General features: G+C 34.0%; 3 protein-coding genes and 2 pseudogenes across 7 annotated transcripts; 1 reads left to right on the top strand and 4 right to left on the bottom strand.

Moving 5' to 3' along the window:
* On the top strand, positions 1-608 carry LOC146943999 (uncharacterized; annotated as a pseudogene).
* Positions 609-747: 139 nt separating this feature from the next.
* On the bottom strand, positions 748-2,695 carry LOC146943998 (cyanidin 3-O-galactoside 2''-O-xylosyltransferase FGGT1 pseudogene; annotated as a pseudogene).
* Positions 2,696-3,979: 1,284 nt separating this feature from the next.
* LOC146943997 (deneddylase) lies at positions 3,980-9,808 on the bottom strand. Its single transcript, XM_085742371.1, has 8 exons — positions 9,320-9,808; positions 7,896-8,099; positions 7,255-7,746; positions 6,420-6,530; positions 5,610-5,792; positions 5,088-5,297; positions 4,399-4,519; positions 3,980-4,299 (listed from the first exon to the last, which is right to left on the bottom strand). The coding sequence occupies exons 1-8, from the start codon at positions 9,731-9,733 to the stop codon at positions 4,187-4,189; spliced, it is 1,848 nt and encodes a 615-aa protein (XP_085598497.1). The 5' UTR covers positions 9,734-9,808; the 3' UTR covers positions 3,980-4,186.
* A 1,400-nt stretch (positions 9,809-11,208) lies between these two features.
* LOC146943996 (transcription factor VOZ1-like) lies at positions 11,209-14,655 on the bottom strand. Of its 4 annotated transcripts, none has more exons than XM_085742367.1 (5): positions 14,507-14,655; positions 13,615-13,898; positions 13,328-13,477; positions 12,348-12,858; positions 11,209-12,255 (listed from the first exon to the last, which is right to left on the bottom strand). In XM_085742367.1, the coding sequence occupies exons 2-5, from the start codon at positions 13,834-13,836 to the stop codon at positions 11,741-11,743; spliced, it is 1,398 nt and encodes a 465-aa protein (XP_085598493.1). In that variant the 5' UTR covers positions 13,837-13,898; positions 14,507-14,655; the 3' UTR covers positions 11,209-11,740. The 4 variants fall into 4 exon arrangements, with proteins under 4 accessions (XP_085598493.1, XP_085598491.1, XP_085598494.1 ...); XM_085742365.1 differs by having other exon boundaries at positions 14,053-14,539; XM_085742368.1 differs by lacking the exons at positions 13,328-13,477; positions 14,507-14,655 and adding an exon at positions 14,053-14,216.
* Positions 14,656-15,926: 1,271 nt separating this feature from the next.
* LOC146943995 (Optic atrophy 3 protein (OPA3)) lies at positions 15,927-20,016 on the bottom strand. Of its 2 annotated transcripts, XM_085742370.1 has the most exons (5): positions 19,903-20,016; positions 19,708-19,868; positions 18,595-18,729; positions 17,314-17,400; positions 15,927-16,434 (listed from the first exon to the last, which is right to left on the bottom strand). In XM_085742370.1, exons 2-5 carry the CDS (start codon positions 19,831-19,833, stop codon positions 16,273-16,275), a joined length of 510 nt encoding a protein of 169 aa, XP_085598496.1. In that variant the 5' UTR covers positions 19,834-19,868; positions 19,903-20,016; the 3' UTR covers positions 15,927-16,272. The 2 variants fall into 2 exon arrangements, with proteins under 2 accessions (XP_085598496.1, XP_085598495.1); XM_085742369.1 differs by having other exon boundaries at positions 19,708-19,962.
* Positions 20,017-24,978: the final 4,962 nt, after the last annotated feature.

The raw sequence follows: 24,978 nt of genomic DNA, 5'->3' as shown, positions 1-24,978 counted from the left end.
ATGAAGAAATGAGTGTACCCACAGAAGCAATGGATATCATATGTTACTCAATCGGGTCGGTTGTTGCATGTCATGATGACAAAGATTCACCCTGTTGGTAAAGTTTATCACTTTCGTGCTAAGCGTCAAATGGCCGAGAGTTTGGGACAGATTGCCAAGTTCAAACGTCGTTTCGGGTTAGAAAATCCCGAGGTCAGTGCCAATGCCACTGCCGTTGCAGTTGAGAGAAAAAAAATGATTTTTTCCTAACTCAGATGGAGGTTTGGTTTTGTATTTCATGCAAGTTTTTGGAAACAATCAACGAAAATGGTCATGCTCTGAAGTCGTTTTTGTTCATTTCTTGTATTTGGTATGTCTAAACTCCAGATATGTTTTTTGTTTCAATTCATATTAACTGATATGTTTAGCAGTTTAATTTTTGTGATTATTCTTAGTGCTGTTTGAAGTTGGGATTCTTGTCAACACTTTTTGACATTACGGATAAGTAAAATCTGATGTTCTGGACCGGGATACACTAATATTTTTGTAGAAGGAGCAAATTAATGCTTTCAATTCAATAACCACATACAGTGTGATTATTTAGTATCTGTTGTATGCATTATGTGGTCTATGCATGTGTTTTTAAGAAGTTCAAGAACATGATTATGCTACAACTCTTTCCGCCTTTGTATTTGTTTATCGTGCTTGGAAACACTGTATATCCAACAATTGAGATACGAGAAAAGTATGAAACTTTTGTGTGTCAATTATTGCTTAGGATAGGCTTTTCTAGCAGCAGGATCGTATTTTTCTATACTGTCCAGAAACATTCAGCTTATACACCAAACCAAAGAAAAAAAATAACCACATTCATCTATGTGATTATCATCAATATGTTTTCTCTCATCATACTTGGCACAAGAAAAAAAAAAATATACCACATTCATCTATGTGATTATCATCATTATGTTTTCTCTCATCATACTTGGCACATTCTGAATCAAGAGTTGAGCAAACTGTCCAGCTTCTGAACTAAATCATCCACATATGAGTTTTCTAGCCCTGGACTGAGCAAGAACTCCCTCCATTTAGCATGATTGCTTTTCACTATATGACCCAATTCACTCTCATTGTCCATTACAGCTCTCACTGCCTTACACACAGCATTGCGGGTAAATAGTCCATCTTCCTTACTTTTCTCGACCTCTACTCCTACTTTCAAATCTCCGCTCATTATTCGTGCATTAATGAATTGATCTCCTGCATGGGGCAGCAGTACCAATTGGCAATCATTTACCATGGCCTCTGTTAATGATCCAGATCCACAATGAGTCACAAAGCAACCTACAGATGGGTGGCTCAGGATCAATTGCTGCTTGACCCAATCACCTTCAACTATCCCTCTTTCCTTTGTTCTCTCGACAAATTCTTCTGGCAGAGCTAATTTCATTGTTTCAGCTCCTATAGGTGGTTTCAAGGCAGCTAGAAAAGGCATTCCTGTAAGTTCAAAACCCAACAACAGTTCCTTAAATTGATCACTCTTCAAAATGCATTCACTTCCAAAGGCACAGAAAATTACTGTTTTGGGTTTGAAACCTCCTAGCCAAGTCACCCATTTTTCTTCTAAAGTAGATGTTGGTGTATCTGGCAAAACTGGTCCTGCCAAAAATACATGCTTTCTCATATGCCTTTCAAGATAATCACAGTAAGGGCCTTCCATTTCTCGACATGTTTTGAAAACAATAGCATCACAGCTGGTGAAAGAGATCAATTGACGCTCCATAAATGAAATGCCTTTGCCATAACCCTTCAAAGTGGCAGTGGCTAACCCTCTTGCTTCATGAGATTGTAGCCTGATGGCTGATGGTGGAAAGCTTGGTGGAGGGACAATCAGATCATCTTCTGTTAATGACTTTTCATGGAGTTTTCTTTCCGGGCTTATCAGATACCCTACAGTGGCAGGGCTAATTGTGCAGTAATGTAAAGCCTTAATGCCTAAACGGCATGCTAGTGCAGGTAACCAATATGTGAAATCAAAGAAGACCATATGGGGTCTAAGCTCTCTAAGGATATCTTCTATGATAGGCTCGGTGAGGTCCATTGCAGTCATGAGAAGGGAATGCAATGAGAAAGGAATGTCTGCAGTTGTTTCAGATCCAAAAGGGAGGCCATCAACATGTGGTATGGTGATTGGAACGAAGGTGATGAGATCCGGGTGGAGATTGAAATGCTCCAATTTGGATATAGTATTTCTAGGCATAAGAAATGCAATCTTGTGGCCCCTCTCAGCAAGTTTATTGGATATATGAAGGTATGAGGTAAGATGGCCTAATGCAAACCATGGATACATTGCAAGATGAAAGATATTAGCAACCATGGTTGATAAAAATGAATCAAGGCTATGCAAACAGTCCGAGACCACAAGAATGTGATACACTTGCTAAGTTATAAGCTCAAATGGTATGGATTGCATGAATAACTCTTTGAAAAATGAAGCAGAGAAACTGTGAGATGAAAATATGAAGGACTTCATGACTTTATCATTTTAAACAAAGCCAAAGTTTTTTTGAAGGTCCTGAAATTTAGGGGTTCTATGTCTTTGGCCCTACTCCATCCTCTTTTCTAGAAGTGGTTCGGTCATAATCTTTCTCATATCAATGCTCAACTATAGAAAATTGGCAATCAAGATTTCACACTAATAACAAAAGGATAATAAGAAAATAAGTAATCTGGTCAGCTAATATCCATGCTCAACTATGGAAGCGTTGGTAGCACTTATCTTGCTTTTTTCTGCCCTCATATCTTTCATTTTGTCAAGGAAAATAATTTTTTATTAAAGAGAATCAACACATAATAATAAATATAAAAAAGCACAGAATATATTGCCATTAAATCAGATCACTATGTATACACACGTTCTTTTGGTGTTAATATTATCTAACCAATGCAAGGATGGTTGTAGTTTGGTTCTAAAGTATCAAAACGAGTAAAAAAGATATTTGAGCTGTAAGGTATACACCATTGAAGGGTATCTAAGAATTTGAACCTAATTGTTTTACTCTTAAACAAAGTAATTTGTTTTTTGGAACAACAAACAAAATATATTATTTTAGGTCAAATAGTGGTTAAATTCACAAGCTTTAAGTGTGGAGATAGTTTACATAATCGGCTCCTTTTAAAGGATAGAACAAAAACTTTAGTCAACTTTGTTCTTTCTTGTATATACTTTTTTTGTGTTATTCCTTCCAAAAATTATTTCACTTAGAAATTAAACTTAAACTCGAGTTCTTTTTATTAACCACTTAAAAACAATCATTTGGTTATGTTCATATCTCATATAGTAGTCATATATGACAAGAAATTAATTAGAGATATTATGCACAGTAGCTTCTAAAATAAAAGGTATTTAAATAAAATTTGCAAATAAAAAATAAAGTAAATAAAGAGAAGTGTTTCTTGTTAGTCGGTAGACACGGTGACAAACACCACTAAAACTTGCGTTTTTGGACAAACGAGAAGTGTTTTTAATTGCAAAGGAATCGTTTCCACGATAAATGATTGCGTTAACCTTTATTTAGGATATTTTTCTTGAGACCTCATAAATATTTTTGTTTTGAACTTTAATCTATACAAATATATGCCGCTCCTGAAAGTTTATTGAACTTAATCTACAATCCATCAATCCATTATACAAACATGGTATTGGGAGAGTTGAAAATAAATTGTATTCTATTTAAAAGTGGTATTGAGAAAGGTATTTTAGATTAATCTTTAATCTAGAAAAAATATTGTATTCTATTTTTAGAGTCACTCATTTGGTAAATAGCCTACTACTGGTAAAAAAGAAAATATATGTTTCGCTGCCGATTCAAATATTAATAGCAGTTCTAAAGAGTCTAAACTCTAAACTGTAGAGATATATTGGGACACCTATTAGGAGGTCAAAGATCCATCCATTATTCAGGACAGATATTTGGCTTTTTGGAAATAAAAAGACGACTGAATAATTTACAATTTATATTGAAAGCCAATATGGAGGAAGGGATTTTCAATTTTACACAAACTATCCAAAGTCCAAAGATTACCTTGCATCAAAAACTAAAAGATTTAGGACACCTATTTAAAAAACTGAAACTCAAGCATAACTTCTGGTGCCTGAAAAAATTTATCCTTAAATCTACAATTTCACGATTAATTGTTAAAAGGATCACTGATATGGCCTAGCCAATGCAAAATAGGCATCTGGTTTAACTGAAACGAGCAATTCTACAACAGTAATTTTTTTTGGAAGGTGAATCCTGAGACCTGGCTCAACGATACCTGCTTGATAAATAAATCCAAGAGAAGAAGAGTTAACAGCTTCAATAGCAATTTATGCTCAAACATTAAGCACGAAAATCAAAAGCAATTAGAAGCTACCTGGGGAAAGCTTTTTCCCTCCATACAGCTCCTTTGCTAGAGGATTATCAGCCCACTGATTAACCGCCACTCGACTCAAGGGTTGAAAACCAACTATCTTCCCCTCACTGGAGAAAACTACCTGAATTTCAAACATGTTAGGAACCCGAATTATGAGAACAACATATTAGTATTTATTGATTTTCAAAGAAGAAATATTACAAGATACACCCCTGTAATCCCAAAGCAAATGCTCCTCGGAGAAGACATGAAAATCTCTCCCCCCAACCAAAGCAGTTACCAACTACAAGAATACTCAATACCCTCCCCACTCTCTTTCTCCCTCTTATAACTAAATTGGTCACACCATTTGCTCACCCTCACTCCCTGCCTCGTCATATTATTCCCTCTCCTTTCTTATATTTTGATAACACCACTGTTCACCTAATAGACTTGCGTAACTAATTAATCAATTAACTTTTTGGGCCTATATTAATTCTCATTTGAGGTCCTAACACAACATAACATAAGATGAATAACAAAAAGCAAACAAGACACACACAAGACAATTTTTCCGCCATGTATGGGAGACTCCAATAGCTAATGAAATTAAAATCCTAATGATTAGTCATGCTTTAACTTTGCAATAAAAAAACATGGAGACCAAAGATGCAGTGTGTTGGTTACAAAATTCTGACAATACGGGGTACCTGGTAACTAGCAATATCTTGCATGGACACTTTTGCATCTGCAGCATCTATATCCTCTGAAGAAGTAGAAAGTGTATCAACACCTTCACCTCTCAAGTAAGCAGGTAATTCTCCAATCCAGGCACCAATACCATCTTCTACCTTAATTTCATCTGACCAGCCAAAAGCATTCTTCAGCTTGGCAACAGCTGACACACAAAACTCTTCCATCTATCCATGATAAAGATCCAAGTAAGCACTTCACAGACAGAAATAGAAGGCACGGTGAAGTATGAACAGTTAAACAAACAGTACAACGTATGCCACAAGGAATCTGGGAACAAAGCCCTACTCATCATGATGTATAACCTTTGAACAGACCATATGAAAGTTCCAAAAGAGACAATGCATAAAAGAAAAAACAGCATGTAAGGAGCTAGTTTAATAATGAACGTTCTATTTACCCATACTGAAACACCATGCGAATTTTGCACAAATAAATTATAATATGATTAATAAAATGAAAAAGGATAAACAGCACACCTTTGTTGTATCCAAAAAGTCATGCATAACGTTGACTTCAGATGTTAGCAGAGGCCTATGTTCTACAGTGTGTTTCCTTTCCTTGCTTAAACGAGGCAAACAAAACTGTCCCAGAGCACTGATTGCTACAAGAAACATGCCACTTGCAAGGGAGACTGACAATATTTTTGATAATGAACTCCCCTACAAACAAATATGCCAATAAGCTAAATGCCAAGATACACTATCCCAACAGTCACCGATCATATTACAAAAACCCAACTCATAGGCCAAAAAAAAAAAAAAAGCTTGGAATATTTTAATGGTAACTGTTCATGAATCCTTGTTTGTATGAGAACAAATTTACGGAAAACTACACTTTCCCTCAGCAACAGCAGCTACATGAATTTCTACACTGTTCTCTTGTAAAAATTGATATTTAGTTTTCGCCTCTTATTTTAGGCACAAAAGAAGTTTTGTAGAGAATTTAAGTTGGCTTTGAGTCTCCAGTTGACATTTGAAAGACTCTACATATGTTTTTACACCATGATCTTGAACAATAAAGAGATCACTAGAGTAAAAAAATAAATTGTGACACACAAAGACAGCTTGGCCCGTTGTTTGATCTTCCTCCCACACGCAAGAGAGTTGAAATTTGAAACATTTAAATAAAAGCAAAGGACGCTTTGTTACTTCTTTTATCGGACTGGAAAATATGGCAGCCACACCACACGATAGCTCCCTTGGATTTTATCATACCACGTAAAATCAAGTCTTCTGCATACTAAATTTAGTGTGAGTTTTAAGAACAAACAACAGAGATTTGATTACCTTCCTATTGGACATGTTGGCATACTTGGCCGCCACTCCATAGGATAATTCTTTATCAGGTAGCGAATAGGGATCCACATAGTACATATCTAACGTTTCTGCCAAACCAACCTGCAATTTCATTAAACTTGTAATACTATATTTATATTGTATGGTATGCATGGTATTGATAGCATAATTGCGACATAATTTTTTGGTGACCCTGATTACTATGGAGTACACCCTTCTATGCCACACAGTGTAGGCAATAAGCAAAATCTAAGAAACAATGCAATAACAAAGTATTGAAATAAAGCCACCATAATCAAACTTAACCAAACAAAACACATGAGTTAGCACTAAGGTAGTGTGTTTGGCAAGCAGACCAAATGGAACAGAATGACCTGTTATGTTAAGTTCTCTTTGAGGTGAAACCAAAATGTACCATTTTTTCTACTTTAAATCCCATGTATTCTACATTTAATATTCATCAAACAATCAACAAAGTTACAAGACATGTTTTTCTTTTTTGCTCCTTTGACTAGTAAATAAATAATAAATTATTTAAGACAGGCTCTTGATGTGTCGCTCTTACTTCAAAGGAACTATCATTTGGCAAACTAGCAACTTGAAGTGAGAAAGAGGGGAGGCCACTAACAACTCGTAAACATGAATATTTGACCAAATCTGAAGGTCTAACTATATTCTTTTCCTTCTATTTTTTAGTAAAACTACAGACAAAAGATGAAGTCCACTACTTGGCTTACTTAAATAGTTGAGCCACAACTACTAATAATCAAAATTAAAATTATCACTAAAAATATAAAGGCCAGCTCAAAAGGAAAAGATAAAGTACCATTTGAGAGTGGGTCAAAAGAACTTCCCACCTATTCTCTGAAGACTTCTTCCAGCCCTGAAATTTTGAATCTCCCATTATCTTAGGGTCAATCTCTAACCGATATGCAGGTACATACTCGCTTGTCCAAGCACTGAAATCAGAACCACCAATTTTCTCTAATTTTTCATTAGATGAAGGCTTCCACCAGAATCGCTCTGATTTTATTTTTACAGGCTTGTATCCATCCTTCATTAAGTGATATTTATCCAATAGACTTCTGGCATTTTCAACTATCTCATCTTCAAATAATTTGTGCAAGATGATCGCGGAATCTTTTGATTGTATCCTTTCATGCTTTTGAAACCACCAAAAGAAACCACTTCTGCTGCCACCCTGTGATTTATCAAGAAATTGCCTTTTAGTGCTTTGGAGAGCAGAGATGCAAACAACTTCTGCAAGCATGGAGATAAGATATTCATCGGATGAGCTGAGAGTGAAAGATGCAGGAACCTGCTCATATGAAATGCATAAAAAGAACCGAACGTATCAGTGTCAGGGACACCTGCAGGACACAAATTATAATATGACATTACGATTTACAAAAGCAATGGAGATATAAAAAATTTATAAGAAAATCAAAGAAACAGAAGGTACCAAACCTCTCTCGGGTTTTCAAGATCATCCATTTTTCGTTCTTCTCCTGGTTGAAAGACAGTGAGGTCAAAGTTCCAAACCTGCTCCAAAACCACTTGCCTAAAGGTCATAGTCAGTACATTCCTAGAAGTAGTGTTTGAAAATATATCTTCTGAGAAAGACTTTCTGAGCTTAGCAGCCTTTTCTTTAACTTTCCTAGCAGGTAAGAACTGCCAAAACAACAACATTTGAAATTCAATCCTCAAATTGGCATTGCTAGAAGTTTACACTCTCTACCAAAGACAACACATTAATTTATTCAAAATGTTTCAAAAACGGTGTGCCAAACATATCCCACAACTATGAATGAGAATAGGCCAATTCGTGGCTGACCTATTTAAGTAAATATAAATAACTATTTTTTTTATTGATATTATTCTAGATTTCGTACAATGTGTTAAATTATATACTTTCTAACCTTTTTAAACAACTTAAGCATACTGTCATACATAAACTTTTGACATATTTAAAAACTTTATTATAATGTAGTATTAACATAGGATTATCATATAAGATCAGAATCTCTAAAAGGTCAAGTAAGACCTCGGAAAATATTCATATCATACAAATAAATCAGAATTGGACCTTATAGAAGTCAGCCCGTCCTATCTATTTCTCCCCATAAGTCATGTTACCTAGTAGTAGTGGTTTTAATTTTTATTTTCTAGTTTATTACAAATAGAAGTTAATCTGTTAGTCAATTGAAGGATATGTCAAATGATTTATGTATAGACTTCAATGCAAAATACTGAAATAGGTCTTTAGGCATGTTAACAGACCATATCAGACATTCAAGAAGGCCGGGGTTGGCCTAAAAAAACTTATGACAGGTAATAGGTCAGACTTGAACCTTGAAGTTTTTAAAAATGTTAGACCTATTTATGTAAAGTCTAACACCGTTCAGTCTATTTCCACCCCTACACACAACCGAAGCCTACAATCATGATATGATAAAATTAAAACTATGAAGCACAGACGATTCTCGGATTAGACGCGTCCGGTGTCGGACACGCGTCGGCGTCAACACTGACACATAATTACATTAAATTATGTGATTTTCTCAAATTATTATCAGTGTCGGCATGTAAGTATCTGTGCCGTGTCCAGTGTCCGTGTTTGTTTTTGTGCTTCATAGAATTAAAATATCTAAATGCGTGATGGAACAACAACACATATCTGCACGTCAAATATATTTCCAACACTATATCCTCAATTTGATCAGCTCTAATGCTAGTCAATTTCGTCATAGTTCAAGATGTAATAAAAAGTAACATAACCTATAGGTACATTTTTTTTAAAATGCCAAAAAAAATCAAACATTATTGAAATAGCCCCAAAATCATAGAGATTCATTTTTAATTAAACAATTTGATACGAACAAAGAAGTTACCAATCGAGTAGAAACGGTGCCATGGTCACTAGAAGAAGCAGGAAAAACGGTTTCAACAACCATAGCATCCATCCCAGCCTGAACATGTTCATCAGCAACTTCACCACCATCAGCCGCAGCAGCCGTAACCGCCTGACGGAAATCAACAGCTCCGACGAGAGTGAGTTGAGACAAATCATTCTCGAAAGTTCTTACACACGGGAGTTGCTTTTGGTCTGAGGAATCGGAAATTGCCTGCAGAAATTGTTGCTCGGTGACTGGAATTGTCTTTGGTGGTGAACAGGAGAGGATGAAGATGGAGGGGGTGGTGTTGGGGAGATGGAGAGGTGGGGAGAAGAGGGAGGGTTTGGTGGTGTGGCGGTGGAAGAGGAATGGGGTGAAGAGTGTGGTGGCTGTTGATGTTACCGAAGCCATTGCCGGAGAGAGGGTTTGTGTTATTCGTTAACCCCTTTGCTATGAGCCTATGACACTCATACAAAATACTCCCTCCGTCCAAAAAAAATAAAAATATTTTCATACTTATTAAAAAAACTAAAATATTAGTATAGTTTTCTGTGTTATCTTTGGAATAAAGTTTCATAAAAAAATGTAAAAACAATTTTCATTGATTATTAGTTATAGAGAAAATAAAAGGGATAGCATAATAAATGCAAATTGCATTTAATTTCTTTTTGAAAAAGATGATTTTTTGAAATAACATAATTAAATATGATAAAAATTAGTCATTTTTGCTTATAATTTGGGACGGAGGGAGTACTTTTTTTTTATGGTGGCCGATGTATGAACCCCGGACCTTGCATATATTATGCATTGTCCTTAATAACTGAGCTACGCTCACTAGGACACAGAGGGAGTACTCTCTTAACATGAGTAATGACTAATGACTAGAAAATGCGTTGTGACAGTAATATGATTTTTTTTTTTGAGCAACAGTAATATGCTTTGATACCATTTGTTGAAACATGAAAAAACAACTTGTTCTACATAAAAGTTATCAATTTCTTCCATTTTTGAATCATTAATAAGTGCCCTTGAAGTAGCAAGACCCTTAGTGTATTTAGAGGTTAGATGAAAGATTAAAATAAATTATTTAAATGAGAGAGAATGATTGTTTGAGAGAAATAGAAATAAAGACATCAAAATCATCAAACTCAAAGTCACCAAAGTAAAACCCGATACGTGCAAATGAAGTATTCTTTATAGGACAACATTGACATTTTCTATATACAAAAAAGTATTGCGGTCTTGCGTGTGCCCTTATTATTACTCTCTCCGTTCCATAATAACTGAGCCATTTGCAAAAAAATATTGTCCCAAAAAAATTGACCCATTTCACTTTCCAATATTAGTTACTTTTTTCCAATTATAACTCTAATTAATACTACTTTCACCACTCCCAATTCAATATATTCTACTTTACATTTATGATAAAGAAGAATGCACAAATACTTAACAAAAGCACTCAAAACCATTTTTCTTTCTTTTTCACTTATACAATTTTTCTTATTCTTAGAGAAATGATATTTTGACAACCACTTTTTGACAACTTTTGGACAACTTTCTCTCTCATACTCACATGATATTGTTATCCTCTCTCTTCCTTTTTCTCTCTCCATTGTTTTTGACCAATAAGAAGTGAGAAAAACAAGGTTGTCAACAAAGTTGTCATCAAATGGATGTCAAAATATCATTACTCTTTTTCTTAATATTTGTGAAATGAGAAAAAGGCTCAATTATAATGGGATTGAGGCAGTACAAAATATATTACACTTAGGATTTGCCAAAATACTATTGTTACATGATGCTGCTTGAATACAATTTTAACAAATAGTAGTTGAACAGAAAGGTATATCTAAGAGATTAAACTTTCAGAATGGGGCAAATCAAGATTTAAATCCTAGTTAAAAGAGATGTCACATTTAATATCCAACAATGACTTAAATAGGATTACATTCGACTTTTACAAATTTTTTTTACCTCCAATAGATAAGGAAACATCCATCTTTTGAGTTTTGTATAAATGTCCCATAAAGGCTTTGAAACATTTATTACACAGCCAATAAAACATTTATGTACACTAGAAAGCATCTAAGCTTTCAGCAAAAAAGAAAGCATCTAAGCCTTCAAATAATGTTAATAACTTACATTATCATGATTTGGAAAATAAAGACTCGGCGGAAATACATCAATTTTGTGTAATGCTGATTAATTCTAGCACTCGCCCCATTGCGAATATGAGATGTTATACAACAATTTTTATTTATGTGTGTGGTTGAGCACCCGAAGTTAGAATGTTGTATTGGCAACCTCTAATGAAACACTCCTGTGTGAGGATCACAAAATGTATCAGCAAGTGGGAAAATTGTCTTATCTTCTTGTTCCTAAGCAGCATCTTGCTCACCCACTTCGAGATCAATCACATCACATAATAGCGCTTGTGCTCTCAACAAGATAGTCATATGGTGATGGTGCATTGTTTGAAGCTGTATAAACACCACCTATGTCAGCCTTGGCATTAGGTTTGGCTCTGCCCTTCGCAGAACGTCTGTTATTATAGGGAAAATCGGCAGAGAGTCTTCTTATCTGCTTCTGAAGATCAGTAACTGAATCACTTGTAATCTTTGTCCTGGAACTCTTCTTCCCATTAACAAGCTTTAGTTCCAACCGATATAACGCACATGCATCACACTTGCTAATTTCATATTCGTAAAGATGCCACTCAAAAAGGTTTAGTGGTTGTGGATCCATGTAGTAGGATCTCTTCATCCCTCCAAACTCTTTCATCACTTGCTTTCTGGATTCATGCCATCCCCGCCCGTTATAATCAGGCAATGACCTTTGCTTTCTGTTTCCACTCTCAAATGCTCTTCGAGACTTATCAAAGAAAAGCCACTCCCTAATAGTCTCCCCCTCAAGAACAAAAAGATCAAAGAGCTCTGCAACAAAAAAGAACACTCTTCTCAACTTTTATACTCGATAAACACATAAATAGTTTAATAGGTAAACTCAGCATTCTACATTCTAATACCAGGTGCATTCCACGGAGACTTTGCAGTTGCCGCTCCCTCGCATTCTGGGATGCCGACATCTTTTCCTTCTGTCTTTGCACTAAGAGCAGCTAACAGTAAATTATCCTTAACTTCAATTCCCCCAGGTCGTAGAACTGGGGCTATGCCTGGTTGTCCTTCATTTAAAGCAAGAGCAGCATGAAAACTACTGCAATAGTCTTGACACAAGTTCAACCCTTCCGCGGGTCTTGAACAGTCCCAAAGTGCACATTTTGAACCTAGGAAAGCGGAAGGAGGAGGGCAGATGCTTGGTAGATAGGTAGGTATATAAGGAACAACACCATCCTCACTAAAGCCTGTGCCTCTAAAAGCAGTATAACAGTTGTGATTAAAATCTTCATTTAAATCAAATTGACGACATTTTGATTCAAAATTAGGCCGCCTATCCGAGTTGTTAGTTGATTTACTGGGAGCTCCTAAGATGGAGTGTATGTACTCATCCATTAATAGGGAATCATGCTGATGTTGGCTCTGGTTTAAATTTAAACCAAGAAACTCGTTACAATCATATGTGAGATCAAAATATTGACAAGCATTGAAATAATGATTAAAACTATGATGCACAAGAACAAATTGGGCTTTGAGTTGTTGGTGAGAAAATTGGTATTAACTAAGGAAAGACTGAACCATCAAATCCTTGCTCTCCATTTCTGTCAATTGAAAATAAAAGATTAAATTTTATTTTTTAGAGAAAAGGCTACCACATATAAAAAACAATACAACACTTTATAATATTTTTCTGTTTGCATTAAAAGAAGATATCATACATTCCAAAGCATCCCTTACTCTAGTATATGAATTAAAATAATGCAATAAAGAAAAAGAAGCTTCAAATCAATATTTTAGACTGCCAATACTACAGAAAAAATAAAAACTAAGCCAGTTATGATCAAATCACAAAGATGTATGAATAATCGCTGAAGAGGAGAAAGGAACAGACTTCTTGAAACGTAATCTTAGCTTCAGTCTGCATATTCTGATCATTAGGTTCATGCTTAGGCACAGCTAATGGACTAGTGGCATCATCTTCCTCTTCACAGAGCTGCAGTAGCCTACATATATCGGTCGAGAATGATCGAAGACTGCCACCCTATCATCACCCATAAACATGGCAAACTCAAATCATTGTTTTTGCCACAAATATTGCCATTCAAGTTTACATGTGTCCATCACAAATCCACAATTAAATCTGCATATTAAAGTTAAGGAGAACTATTCTGAGCTTACCTGCTGCAAAGAAGAAGCAGGAGAAGGCTCATTGAGCTCGGCCTTCCACTCACGAAGCATCTGGTGAACTTGCTCCTCAAGAAGCGCGACATCCACACTACGGCTCTCCTTCCTAGCAAACTGCAGATCAAGGAACATCACATGCAGATCATCTACATGGTTCTTTGCCTTGTCCTTGATAAGCCTGTGTGATGCTTTCTTACAGCTACCCTTGGAAATCATCTAAACCTCAAGTCCTGCCTAGGGAAGCCCTAAACTCACCTATTTAACCGAGTTTCAGTCCACTGCGAAATACAAGATAGAACAAAGTCAAACTGATTTCATATAAGCTTTTGATATAACTGACTTCATATAAGCTATAAATTGTTTCTTATGAAAATAAGCTGAAAACAGCTTATGGACATCTCATAAGCTATCTCCACTTCTAAATAGTCTTACAAGTGCTTATGAAAGTAGATAATAGGCTCAAATAAGTCAATCCAAACATGGCCATAGAGAGTGACCAGAAAATGCAAACAGCTTCAGGATAAGTTTATAATGGTCATTGATCAAAAGCATATTCCAAGGCATTCTCCACCCTAAAAGTTGTGAAATTCTAAAACAAAGATTCCAACATCACCATCACAGAATTAAGTCAAATCACTGCACAAGATTCACCCCATTTTCATTTCATTTAAAAAGAAAAATGAGGGTAGGAGCACTAACTCATTTTCGAAACTAGTCTAACAAATTGAAACAATAAGGAAAAAAATAACTAGAGGCATTGGCGAGCAGAACCAACGAAAGTCATAAGCATAGTGTTGAACCAAAGACACAATTTAGAGAGAAAAAATGAACACATATATTCTTATGGAAGCGGGAAAATAAAATAAAGGGACACTCACACAGTCACACTGCTACAGTTAAGTAGTTACTAGTTAAGATTACATTCTCTGTTAAGTAATGTTGTTTACATATAAAGGATTTTATTGTGTATAGATTATATCTTTCAATTATAGGCTGTAATAATTTAGGAAAAAAATTTCAATGATATTTTTGGATATAGGATGTCATTTTCTTACGACCACCCCAATATCATCAACGGCGTCACATACCAAAATTAGTGGTCCTTCAAAAAGTTTGTAGTTATGCCAAAATTAGTGGTCCTTCAAAAAGTTTGTAGTTTGTTGTCAAGTTTTCTTCTTCCCTATAAATATATAAATTGGGTTGCAACTCTTTTAAGATTTTCTTTATTCAACTTAATTACTTCAAGAGATATAAAGGGCATAATGTATGTGCATGCGTGTTTCCCTTTTCTTCTTGCTGGTTTTCTCATTTCTAAGCAATTTTGTTGGTTAGTGCTGACACAATGAAACCACTAGGAGAAAAGAAATTGAATAAATATTAGGATTGTTTGCTTTCTAAAACATTATCAAATTTCATTTGATCATGCCATAAATGAAAGACTACTTTGCAGTGAAGAATTATGTCAAAGAAAAGATGAAAGACTAATAATAGACCATAGAGCTTGTATTTTCAAAAATGTGTTATTTGGCAAAGTCCAAATTTCTGAATACTGATATAAGGTGGTAGATATGTTGGGATCTTTTTTAGTTGAAACAAAGAAACTTTAAAGAGTCCTTCAAAAAAAAAACTGAAAAGAGAAAGTTATTTTCACTATTTCTTCTACAAATAGTTGAAAATCTGAAATAGATTAAATTTAAAACCATAGAGCGATTATGCAGTCAAAAACAAATTCTTTTGAAATTAACTGTCCACTTAGACCCAACACAAGAAAACAAAGAAAATCACATCCCTCAAAAAAAAAAAAAAAAAGTGACTGACAATTTCTTGCCAAATATAACAAATAAAATGTCTATTGGATTAATGAGTGATATATGATCAGTGAGTGTAAGGAAGGAAGGAATAAAGCACACTTCCAGCACCATCCATTATATTCCCGTTTAGATTCTTTTCTTAAAGGGAGTGTTCGACAACTGTTTAACGCATATAATATATGTTTAAGATTACCTACATCCCATGTTTTCAATCACACAGACCAACCACATTTCATGGTCATAATCCTCTATTTTTTTTCTCAAAAGGAAACATAGAAAGGGGTGGTGGGTGGCTGGTTGTGCTTGCAATCAATTGATGCCACACATTACAGGCTAAAATTGTCATCATCATCTTAAACACAAAATTGCTTTCAACTGTGGTTCTATAGCCATGCTTAATCAATAAGAAGAACATGAGGTCCTTGCTATTTAGCAATGCATACAAGCAATCACTAGCCTGTATATTCATTCATGCAGAAAGAGAAAGTAACCATGTGAAAATAAAATGTTTTTTTTAAGGAATATAGAATGGACTTAACAAAGTAAATGGTACAATTGATTTGATAAATTTTCCACTTGTTTGATCGCGTCACATCTTTGACTGTCACCAAAAACTATACAGACTCTGCAGATTATTTTGACTAATACGGTGAGAACATTTCAATCACTGAGATAACCATGTCCTCAATACAAATGCAGAATTTGGAGTTTCAAACTGTAGTGAAAAAAATTTCTTGTTGAGGAGATCCTCAAATGAATCAGAAACTGTGTCAGAATTATATTTATGCCAAAGATAAATGGGAAAAAAAATCTGTGAAAAGTAATTATTCTTTTCATCAGGTCAAGCAGTTTTCTCCGTCTTTTCATTTTCCTTACTAATAATGTGTTTGAAATTTAGAATGCCAGTGAGTCCACGTCCCCGGGCCAGCTGTTCCAGTTCTTGAAGTCTATGCTTAAGAAGTTCTACTTCTTCCGCCAAGCCGTCATTTTTTTGCCTCACAGCCTAAAGAAGAATGAACAATGATGACTTGTATAAGAAACCTCGGCCAATAAATAACTTTTCTCAGTTAGCCTGAATTGGGAACCAATGTCAATGACAATGATCATACGAACTAGGAGGAGTACAAGTTGTCATGAATTATTAACATAAACCACATTTTCTTTGACAGAGATGCTCTACAAACCCAACTCAGATAGATAGATAGATATAAAAAAATGTCTGGCCTTAAATGTATCACTCAATTTAAGCATGCTAGTCCAGACTTGTACTTGTCGTAATGTTCATTTTAAACATAGCACGTGGACTAAAACATTTGATAAAGTCCTCCTGCATCCTTTTCACAAATGGTCTAGTACAATCTACTAATAGATAGAAGTTTTCATTTTCATATTGAGCATGACTGTCAATTTAACTATTTCACAATTTTTTAAACAAAGCATTATGCAAACTTTGGGAAAAAACAACATAGGGTTTAAACTTAAATTAATCAAAAGCTGAAAAACAAAGTGATCATGTATCTTTGTAAACCTCAAATTTGAAGCCCTATGTATCATAACCTATTCAATTTGGTCCAGGGGGTCCAAGAAAGAGAACGAGAAGAGCATCTTAAGGACATCAATTAAGAGAACTGTATAAAGGACTGTATGGCATTGGTGTAACTTTGTGTGTTAGAAAATGGGTAGCAGATGAAAAATGCAATATTTTAGCATAAGAACTTAAGAAGCATGATAAGATAATATATAAACAAAATATTAGAGCAATTTTGAAAACAAGAACCGAGAGAAATAAACAACTAGAATTGAAAGGGAAAGAAAACTTGAAAAGTTTGGAACTGAGACACACGATGTAAAAAATGTGTACTAGATGACTATTTGAAATTACCTCTAGCTCTCGCTTTCGTATCTCCTCCTTCCGTGCTTCAGATCTAGCACTTCTTTGTACCTCAAAGATCAAGACAGCAACTGCCACCTACGATAAGTACAGATGCAAACAATCAAGAACAAGGCATGTGACTATGCACACCAACGTAGTCAAAATCGAGATTTTAGGCATATAAAATCAAAAAGGAGACGTTACATTGTAAATCGTGCAATCGTAAAACTAATTGTAAGATTACACAAAATTCATAAATCTCAAATATATGCATATAAAATAGCATAAAAAAAAAAAACAAAACTTTTGACTACCACGATACACACAAGTTATTTTGGTCCAAAATGATTTCTATTCTCAAGTCCTGTGTATGAGAGTCATCGACAGTATAACTCAATTCTTGACCCCCAAAGAGTATGTTGTATTTGGTTACAAAATAAAACATAATAATAATAATAATAATAATAATAATAATAATAATAATAATAATAATAATAATAATAATAATAATAATAATAATAATAAAACATAAAATTACATTCATGAATATAAATATTAAAAATATTGTGTAATGGAGGCAACTCAACTAAAGTAAACAACAAAATTCACCAACTGTGTTTTTCCAGGAAACATGAGTAAATACAGGCTCATGTATACTGTATACAAGCCAGCAGAGTCAAGATTTACCAAGTTTTTCAAATTTTGACTTTGTGAGTTTGACAAAAAGAGTGTTTGCATACAAGTTAACTTGTTTTTGTGTCCTAGGACCATAATTTGTAATAGTTTAAGAATTAACTCAACAGTATAACATCTTGCCAACTAACTCGTCAGAAATAAAAACTTTCAAAATTAACCATGTACAGAGTTCAAGTCCAACTTTCAAAATTTCAGTAACTACCAACAAGATTTATACCTAAGAAGTCAAAAGGAAAAACAGGGGGAACAACAACAAAGCCTTTTCTTTCAATGTAATTTTACCTCAAAATGCAATCGCGAGAACTGAGAAATTCAAATTTTACATGGACAATGCTTGATATTTGGAATTAACTAAAGTCAAGAACACATATTTGTTAACCGCGTCCAATTTCACAGAATAACTTTTATTTATTGCTTTTAGTTCTTAGCAAAATTATATATCATCAAACAGCACGTGGCAGATTCGACCAACAAAGTTAACTAGATCCAAGTGAATGGTTATAACTTCCCACATAAATGAAATCCCTGTCTTCAATAATTATGAAAAATAAGTAAAATAGCTTTTGCCAATTCCAAATTTCAAATCCATATTACCGAGAAGACAAAGAGTTCTCCAATAAGGTCTACAGCAGCTTGAACAGCTTTTTCCTCATTCAAAGGGCGAATCTCAACATCCGTTGCATGTCCGTATATACGCCTTTGCATCTTTGTTGTAATTTGATGATTACTCTGTTTCCAAAATTAAAAGGTAAGAAAACCAATGTTATAGTTTCTCATATCATTACATCCAATGTCAACATACAAACTGCAAACAGCTAGTACTTAAAATGATTGATCTCTAAAACACAGTTATACCAAAATGAAAAAGCAGATCACAGACTGTCTCATTTAAAACAAGACTTGTCATAGTGAATAGAGAAGAATAAAAGGAAGAAGGCATCGTCAAAGTACTAACTGGAAGCAAAGGACTAAGATCCATATAGTTGAACCAAAATTTTCTGTTATGAATAAATATTTTTAATACCAATTGGATACAGTGAAGTCTGACTTTACTTGCTAAATATCGTATCACGGACAATATGGATTGATAACAGAAACTTTGTAGGATTTGATGAATTTTCTGAGGACATGTCTACCTATGTGCTCTAGATTATAATACGGTAGAAATTTGGCATCACACTCACAAAATGACAAATGTATGACCAAGTAAGATGAAAGGCAATACACAAAAAGACAACAATTCAAAATCCTTATTTGATGATTCAAAATCTAAGGGCAAGAAAGATCAAATTGACAAACTCCATTGTCCCTGATCCGGACAGCTTGGTTTGCGGGCAAGGAAAGAATTTTCAATTTAAAGGTTTTCCAGGAAAAGAACTTTGTCAATGTAAACAGGGGGAACAACAACAAAGCCTTTTCTTTCAATTTAAACAGGGGGAACTTTTCCTTTTCCCTCTTTCACAACAGGCCCAGTTTCTATCTCCTTCCCTACAATTCAAATTAAGCCCTTTCCCTCAACAACTTTAACCACCCAACCATTTCATTTGAGTCCTCATTGTCATAATTTACATCTATCAAGTAATTGTCAGCTTCAATTTTACTTCCACTTTGAAAGTTGCATTTACTCATAACATGAAATTAATATTATATTATTTTGATAAATTAAAATGAATGAACACAGTAATTGTAAAACGCAAAGTTAGTTACCTGAGCCATATTAACGATGAGTTGACGGAATCTGGGATGAATAGCAGCTTGTTGTTTGAGTTTACCAGCTAATGGTTTACTCAGAGTTTTCAACGCTAGCGTTCCAAGCTTCAATAGTGGAAGCATCTTTCAATTAAGCTTCTCAAATCAAATCAAATCAAATGGGTCTCTTCTCTAATGAAATTTATTTAATAATAATGTAAGTTTTGAAATTGACATTGATGATAAGTTATGTATGTTTTCTTGATGACCAAGATCCAAGTAGTTGAAAGAACGAGTTTTAATACCAAGAAGAAGAACGAGTCAATGGATTCAATTTCAAAACAAAATAAAATATTTTTTTGTGTTTTAATGAAATGAAATGATGAAGCAGCAACGAATGGTGGCTTTCCACGCACGGTCATGATTGATTTTTCCATATATTTGGACGGCTATGATAACACACTGGATACGAGCTCTCCTATGATCTTTTATTTTAGAGCAAATTGCACTTACCTCCCCTGATGTTTTATGAAAAGACGTTCACATCCCCTCTAGTTTGGAAAAAACATTAACATCCCTTAATTATTTCATGAATGAGGCATTTTCCCCCTTCCACACTAATGTCTCCCGCTTTTCTGTTAATTTTCACAGTCCACGCCAAAATCTTTCCCTTCATATTCATTCATGGTTTTTAGAAATTCTCATGCACACCAGTTCAATAAGCACAACCATTTACATGTTTTCCCCATTTTCAGTGTTCATTCACCTCTTCAGCTCTCTTTTGCGTGTTTCCTTCACAACCTCTTCAAAGCTCTTTGATGTTTAGGTGATATGATGCTTTATTAAGTTTTGAAACTTCATATTTTATTTATTTTCTTGCTGTGATATTCTTCTCCAATTTCTTTTACTGCATTTATTGTTCAAGTTCTTTGACAGAGTTCTTATGAATTTGGAACATAAGGTGTTTGTTGATTTGTCTGAGACAAATCTATTTGTTTTTTTGTCCAATATCATCAAGCAATATAATTAAAATTGTGTTTCGAATCAATGGAACTTGAGACTGGTAATTGCGGGAGAAATAAAAATGTATTATGAGGATATGCTAGCTGTTCTACAATTTTTCTCAATCAAACAGAAAGGAACCTCCCATTATAAAAGCAGCATGCATTGCACATCTTATTTGTTATCCTCACAAAAATATTGGCAAATTAAAAGGTAAATCCATTTCGTTTGTTATCATGACTAAAATTGGCAAATTACCTGAGTCTGTATGAAGAGAAGACATTAGTTATGTTAACGGTGTTAAGTTAAGGGAGGTAAATGTTTTTTTCAAAATAGAGGGGGTGTGAGTGTTTTTTAACAAAACCTCAGGGGAGGTGAGTGCAATTTGCTCTTTATTTTATTATGAACTAGGAATCTTTTCCTTACTATTGCCGAAAATGAGTATAACTTTAATGAATGATAAAACTTTCTTACAAACAATTGTTGAATTTTCAAGATCAAATTCAAATCAAGAACTTTTGAAATTGGCCTCTAATAAAATAAAAATATAATTTTTTTAAAAGATCAATTATCTATTTAAATTGAAAATAAGATTAGTAAAGATTAAAAAAAATGTCTATTGTAACTAACATATAAAAGATCAATATTCTAATGAATAATTACAATTTAAACAAATATCTTTATCAATCTTCTAGGTTATATTTTTTCTTAGTTTGTACAAAGCCTAAAATAAAAGGTTTATAATTTTTTTTTAGAGAATAATTATAATGTTTGTTCTTTCAAATAAAAAATTTATAATATTTGTTGTTAGACTTTGACTATCTTATACAATATGTATGGGCCAAAAATTACAAGTGTTCTAACAAAATAAGAAGAAAAAAAATTATATTATATTTTCATTTTAAAATATATAATCCAATATGTTAGGGAGTATTTGGCTAAATTGAAGAGAGGATAAATGAAACTTAAATCCATAAAAAATAATGTCTAAATCAAAGCCTCTCATACTAAATATATTAATTAAAGAAGCAAAAAGGAAAAGCCATAAAAAATAATGTCTAAATCAAAGCCTCTCATACTAAAAATATTAATTAAAGAAGAAAAAAGGAAAAGAAAAACATAAAACATGAAAATTGGGATAAAGAAAAAAAAAAAAAAAAAAAAAACATGAAAATTGGGTTATGACCTTGGTATTACCAGCATGCAATTCTACCAATAGGCCGCTTCATCAAATCTGTTATACTACTCACACTATATGTATTTACTACTGAATACTGCTCTCCCCCTGCACTTTTTCGCTCGCACCCAGCCAAACTGACCAAAATACCCCTGCGTTAGTTAACTAACGCAAGTGTAAAACTATGCGTTAGTTAAGATGCGCATGTGCAAAACACTGCGTGAGTTAACTGCCGCATAGTATTAACACATGCGTGAGTTAACTCACGCTGTACTGATACGCTATACTGATATATCAGTACAGCATTTAATGTTGTCCTGATATGTGTCGTTATCATAGAAAAGTTAATCTTAATAAACCTTAAAACTTCAATTCTTTAATGCCTCTGTTATGAGTTCAGTTTTAAGGCTATTAATTAATCTATTTCATTTTGGTTTAATTATACATTTAGCTGTGATCTGATTTTGGTTGTTATGCAGAATGTTTTACTGTGTTTTGACACATACTTGGTTGAACGTACATGCCCTGTGCTTGGATTTCTTATATTGGTTTTTTTTTACACTATGTAATGTTCTATTATTCAGGTGCATTGTGATTGGTTTATACCAGTTAGATTTTAACAATTTAGAATGCAAAACTTGTTTATTTTAAAATAAATTATACAATATACAGAAATGGTGTGTTGTGGATCATGATTGTGTCGAAGGAGTGCAGCATGATATTAGACGAAATCTGGAAATGAGTGAAGTGAGTCTGATTAATAGAAATTACGAGGTGCTGCTAAGGGTGAGATTCTAATCTGGATACTGCTAAGCTAATGCCACATGATATGGTTGGCATTGAAGTAAGTGTTATACAGTAACAAATATAGCTGGTGTATGATTTTCCAAGAAACATAATAAAGGGCCGGTGCAGATTTGAAAGTGTGGAGAGAAATAATACAAGCTTCTATTTGGAGCAGCAGAGATAAAATCAAGCTTATAATACATGAGGTCTCCATCTCCGTATCCGTTAAGATCATCAGCAGTTAAAGACAAAAATCTTTTTGCTAGTTTTTTCGCCTATAGTGTGCAAAATAGGAAAATTTGAGAATGTTGATTAAATTTTTTGACCAAGATACAAAATAAGTATGGCTATTGGCTATTTTACAAAGTTGATCGTGACCATAAATTGAAATTACTTTTGTTGGAGCATCCATCTCCATGTATGTGGTTAAAGATTTAACACCCATCTGATACATTGTTGCTATGTTATATTTCCTTTCTGTTATATTTTCGTTATGAATTTGATTGAAATTTTTAAGCTGACCTTGATAGTTTTACTTCAACTCTGTTCAAAACATTTGTTCTAATCTTATGCCCATTACTAATTCATCTTTGGCTTTTCAATGTATCAGAAAAAGGTAGATGACACTCAGCAATATAAGTGGTGGAGAATGTAAGAATGTAGCATAACAAAGATAACAAATGGTAGCGCTAAAACAAAGTTTGATGATGTTATATATAAACAAGTTTCATAAAAATGACGCGTTTAATCCTCAATTTTTTAACACAATTGGATTTCACTTAGATTCACTCTAGATTTTGTCAATTGGTCACTATGGATAGTCAATATGAACCCGGGTACTAGTTATGTGCACAAAAAGGAATGATTATCAGTATGAAATGAACCGATGAAAGTTGCTACTAGAGTGGTTATCCCTAAGTTAGTATAGCTCGGAACTCTTTTGCCGCTGAAGCTCAGAACTACTTGTGAATTGTGATCCCTATTAGTTTATAACAGAAAAGGCCTATCTGAAATAATCCTAGTCCTTGACTACTACCTGTATGACTACAAATTGAATTTGTTTTTGCTTCTAAGCTTACAGCCTCTATTAGAATTGTGAGACTAGCAAGGGGTAGAAAATAAGATAACGAACAAGTAGGGCATTTGGTTGATTATCTTATCTTCTTCTTTAATGTGATTCTAAGGATAATCTGAAGACCATAAAATTGATGTTTTGCTGGGTATATGTTCATATTAGTGTTTGTAAGCATTAGGAATCTTTTGTTGTTTAACTTTTTAACCATCCAACATGCTTAATTAGAGAGATATAATTCTGCTACCAATGGCATTTAATTAACCGTACGTATAAAATAAAATTGAATGTTGCACTAATTTTAATCTAAGAATGAAACTAGATCTGTACCATAAAGATTCTACAAGGTTTTACATTGGTTGGTTGATTATGTAGTTGAGTTAAGAGTCTCACATTGGATGCGATATGAATTAGGGGCAGTCCTCATTTCACATACTTGTTTTGGCAAACAATATCTTATTATTGGATAGCCTTTTTACCAATGAACCTTAGCACAAGAGTATTTATTTAGAATAAACCAAAAATTTAGTCCCTAAGTTAGTCCTTGAACTATAAAAAATAACAAGTATATAGTCCATAAACTATAAAAAATTCATCAATGTAGTCTCTGCTACTTGTTATATTTATTTCATTTAAAGACTAAATTGAAGAAATAGTGATAGTTTAGAGACAAATTGATGGTCTATTCGAAAGGCTGAAGGGGGCATTTCTTAATCTGTAACTTATCCTAAAAAAAAATATTACTAACAACAAGGAAGCGCTTTGAGTGGACCGTATTCAGACATGCTATTTTCACATGGCATACACATTTTCACAAAGGAACGAAAGAGTTGCGTTAGTGCAAACTGCAGCTACATTCAATCTCTGATCTCTGATCTAATCTCATCAAATCAATTATCTTCTCCATCGTGATCATGGCTGCTGCAGCTGTTGGTGAAGCTTTTCTATCTGCATCATTGAAGTTGTCCTTGACACTGACAGGCTTGCTTCTCCTCAGGTTCTTGAATTCATCCATGGGAAAAAAGTTGTCGTCAATTTGGTTCAATGGTTGAAGAACACTCTTTATGCTGTGGAAGCTGTGCTGAATGATGCGGAGCAGAAACAGTTCAAAGACTGCTATTAACAAATGGCTCAATGATCTCAAAGATGCTGTCTATGTTGCTGATGACCTTCTCGACCACATTTCTACTAAAGCTGCTACTTGGAAGAACAAAGAGGTGAGTATTGCTAACTACTTCTCTCAATTTTTCAA

The sequence above is a fragment of the Medicago sativa genome, chromosome 2 (genome assembly GCF_051527215.1).
Source record: "Medicago sativa cultivar Bolivia chromosome 2, Bolivia_mono, whole genome shotgun sequence".
In the NCBI taxonomy this organism is placed as follows: domain Eukaryota; kingdom Viridiplantae; phylum Streptophyta; class Magnoliopsida; order Fabales; family Fabaceae; genus Medicago; species Medicago sativa.
Note: the sequence above shows the minus strand (reverse complement) of the source record. Positions and strands in the feature narration are given on the sequence as shown.

Excerpts from the sequence above, each read along its gene's own strand:
- LOC146943997 (XM_085742371.1), bottom strand. The coding sequence starts at position 9,733 with ATGGCTTCGGTAACATCAACAGCCACCACACTCTTCACCCCATTCCTC. Across the intron at positions 5,793-6,419 it reads CCAACATGTCCAATAGGAAG|GGGAGTTCATTATCAAAAAT; the intron begins GTAATCAAATCT and ends ATTTGTTTGTAG. Across the intron at positions 4,300-4,398 it reads AGGGAAAAAGCTTTCCCCAG|GTATCGTTGAGCCAGGTCTC; the intron begins GTAGCTTCTAAT and ends TTTATCAAGCAG.
- LOC146943996 (XM_085742367.1), bottom strand. The coding sequence starts at position 13,836 with ATGATTTCCAAGGGTAGCTGTAAGAAAGCATCACACAGGCTTATCAAG. Across the intron at positions 13,478-13,614 it reads CTGCTTCTTCTTTGCAGCAG|GGTGGCAGTCTTCGATCATT; the intron begins GTAAGCTCAGAA and ends GGGTGATGATAG. Across the intron at positions 12,859-13,327 it reads CTAAGATTACGTTTCAAGAA|AGCCAACATCAGCATGATTC; the intron begins GTCTGTTCCTTT and ends AATTTAAACCAG.
- LOC146943995 (XM_085742370.1), bottom strand. The coding sequence starts at position 19,833 with ATGCTTCCACTATTGAAGCTTGGAACGCTAGCGTTGAAAACTCTGAGT. Across the intron at positions 17,401-18,594 it reads GAGAACTCTTTGTCTTCTCG|GTGGCAGTTGCTGTCTTGAT; the intron begins GTAATATGGATT and ends TACTTATCGTAG. Across the intron at positions 16,435-17,313 it reads TACGAAAGCGAGAGCTAGAG|GCTGTGAGGCAAAAAAATGA; the intron begins GTAATTTCAAAT and ends ATTCTTCTTTAG.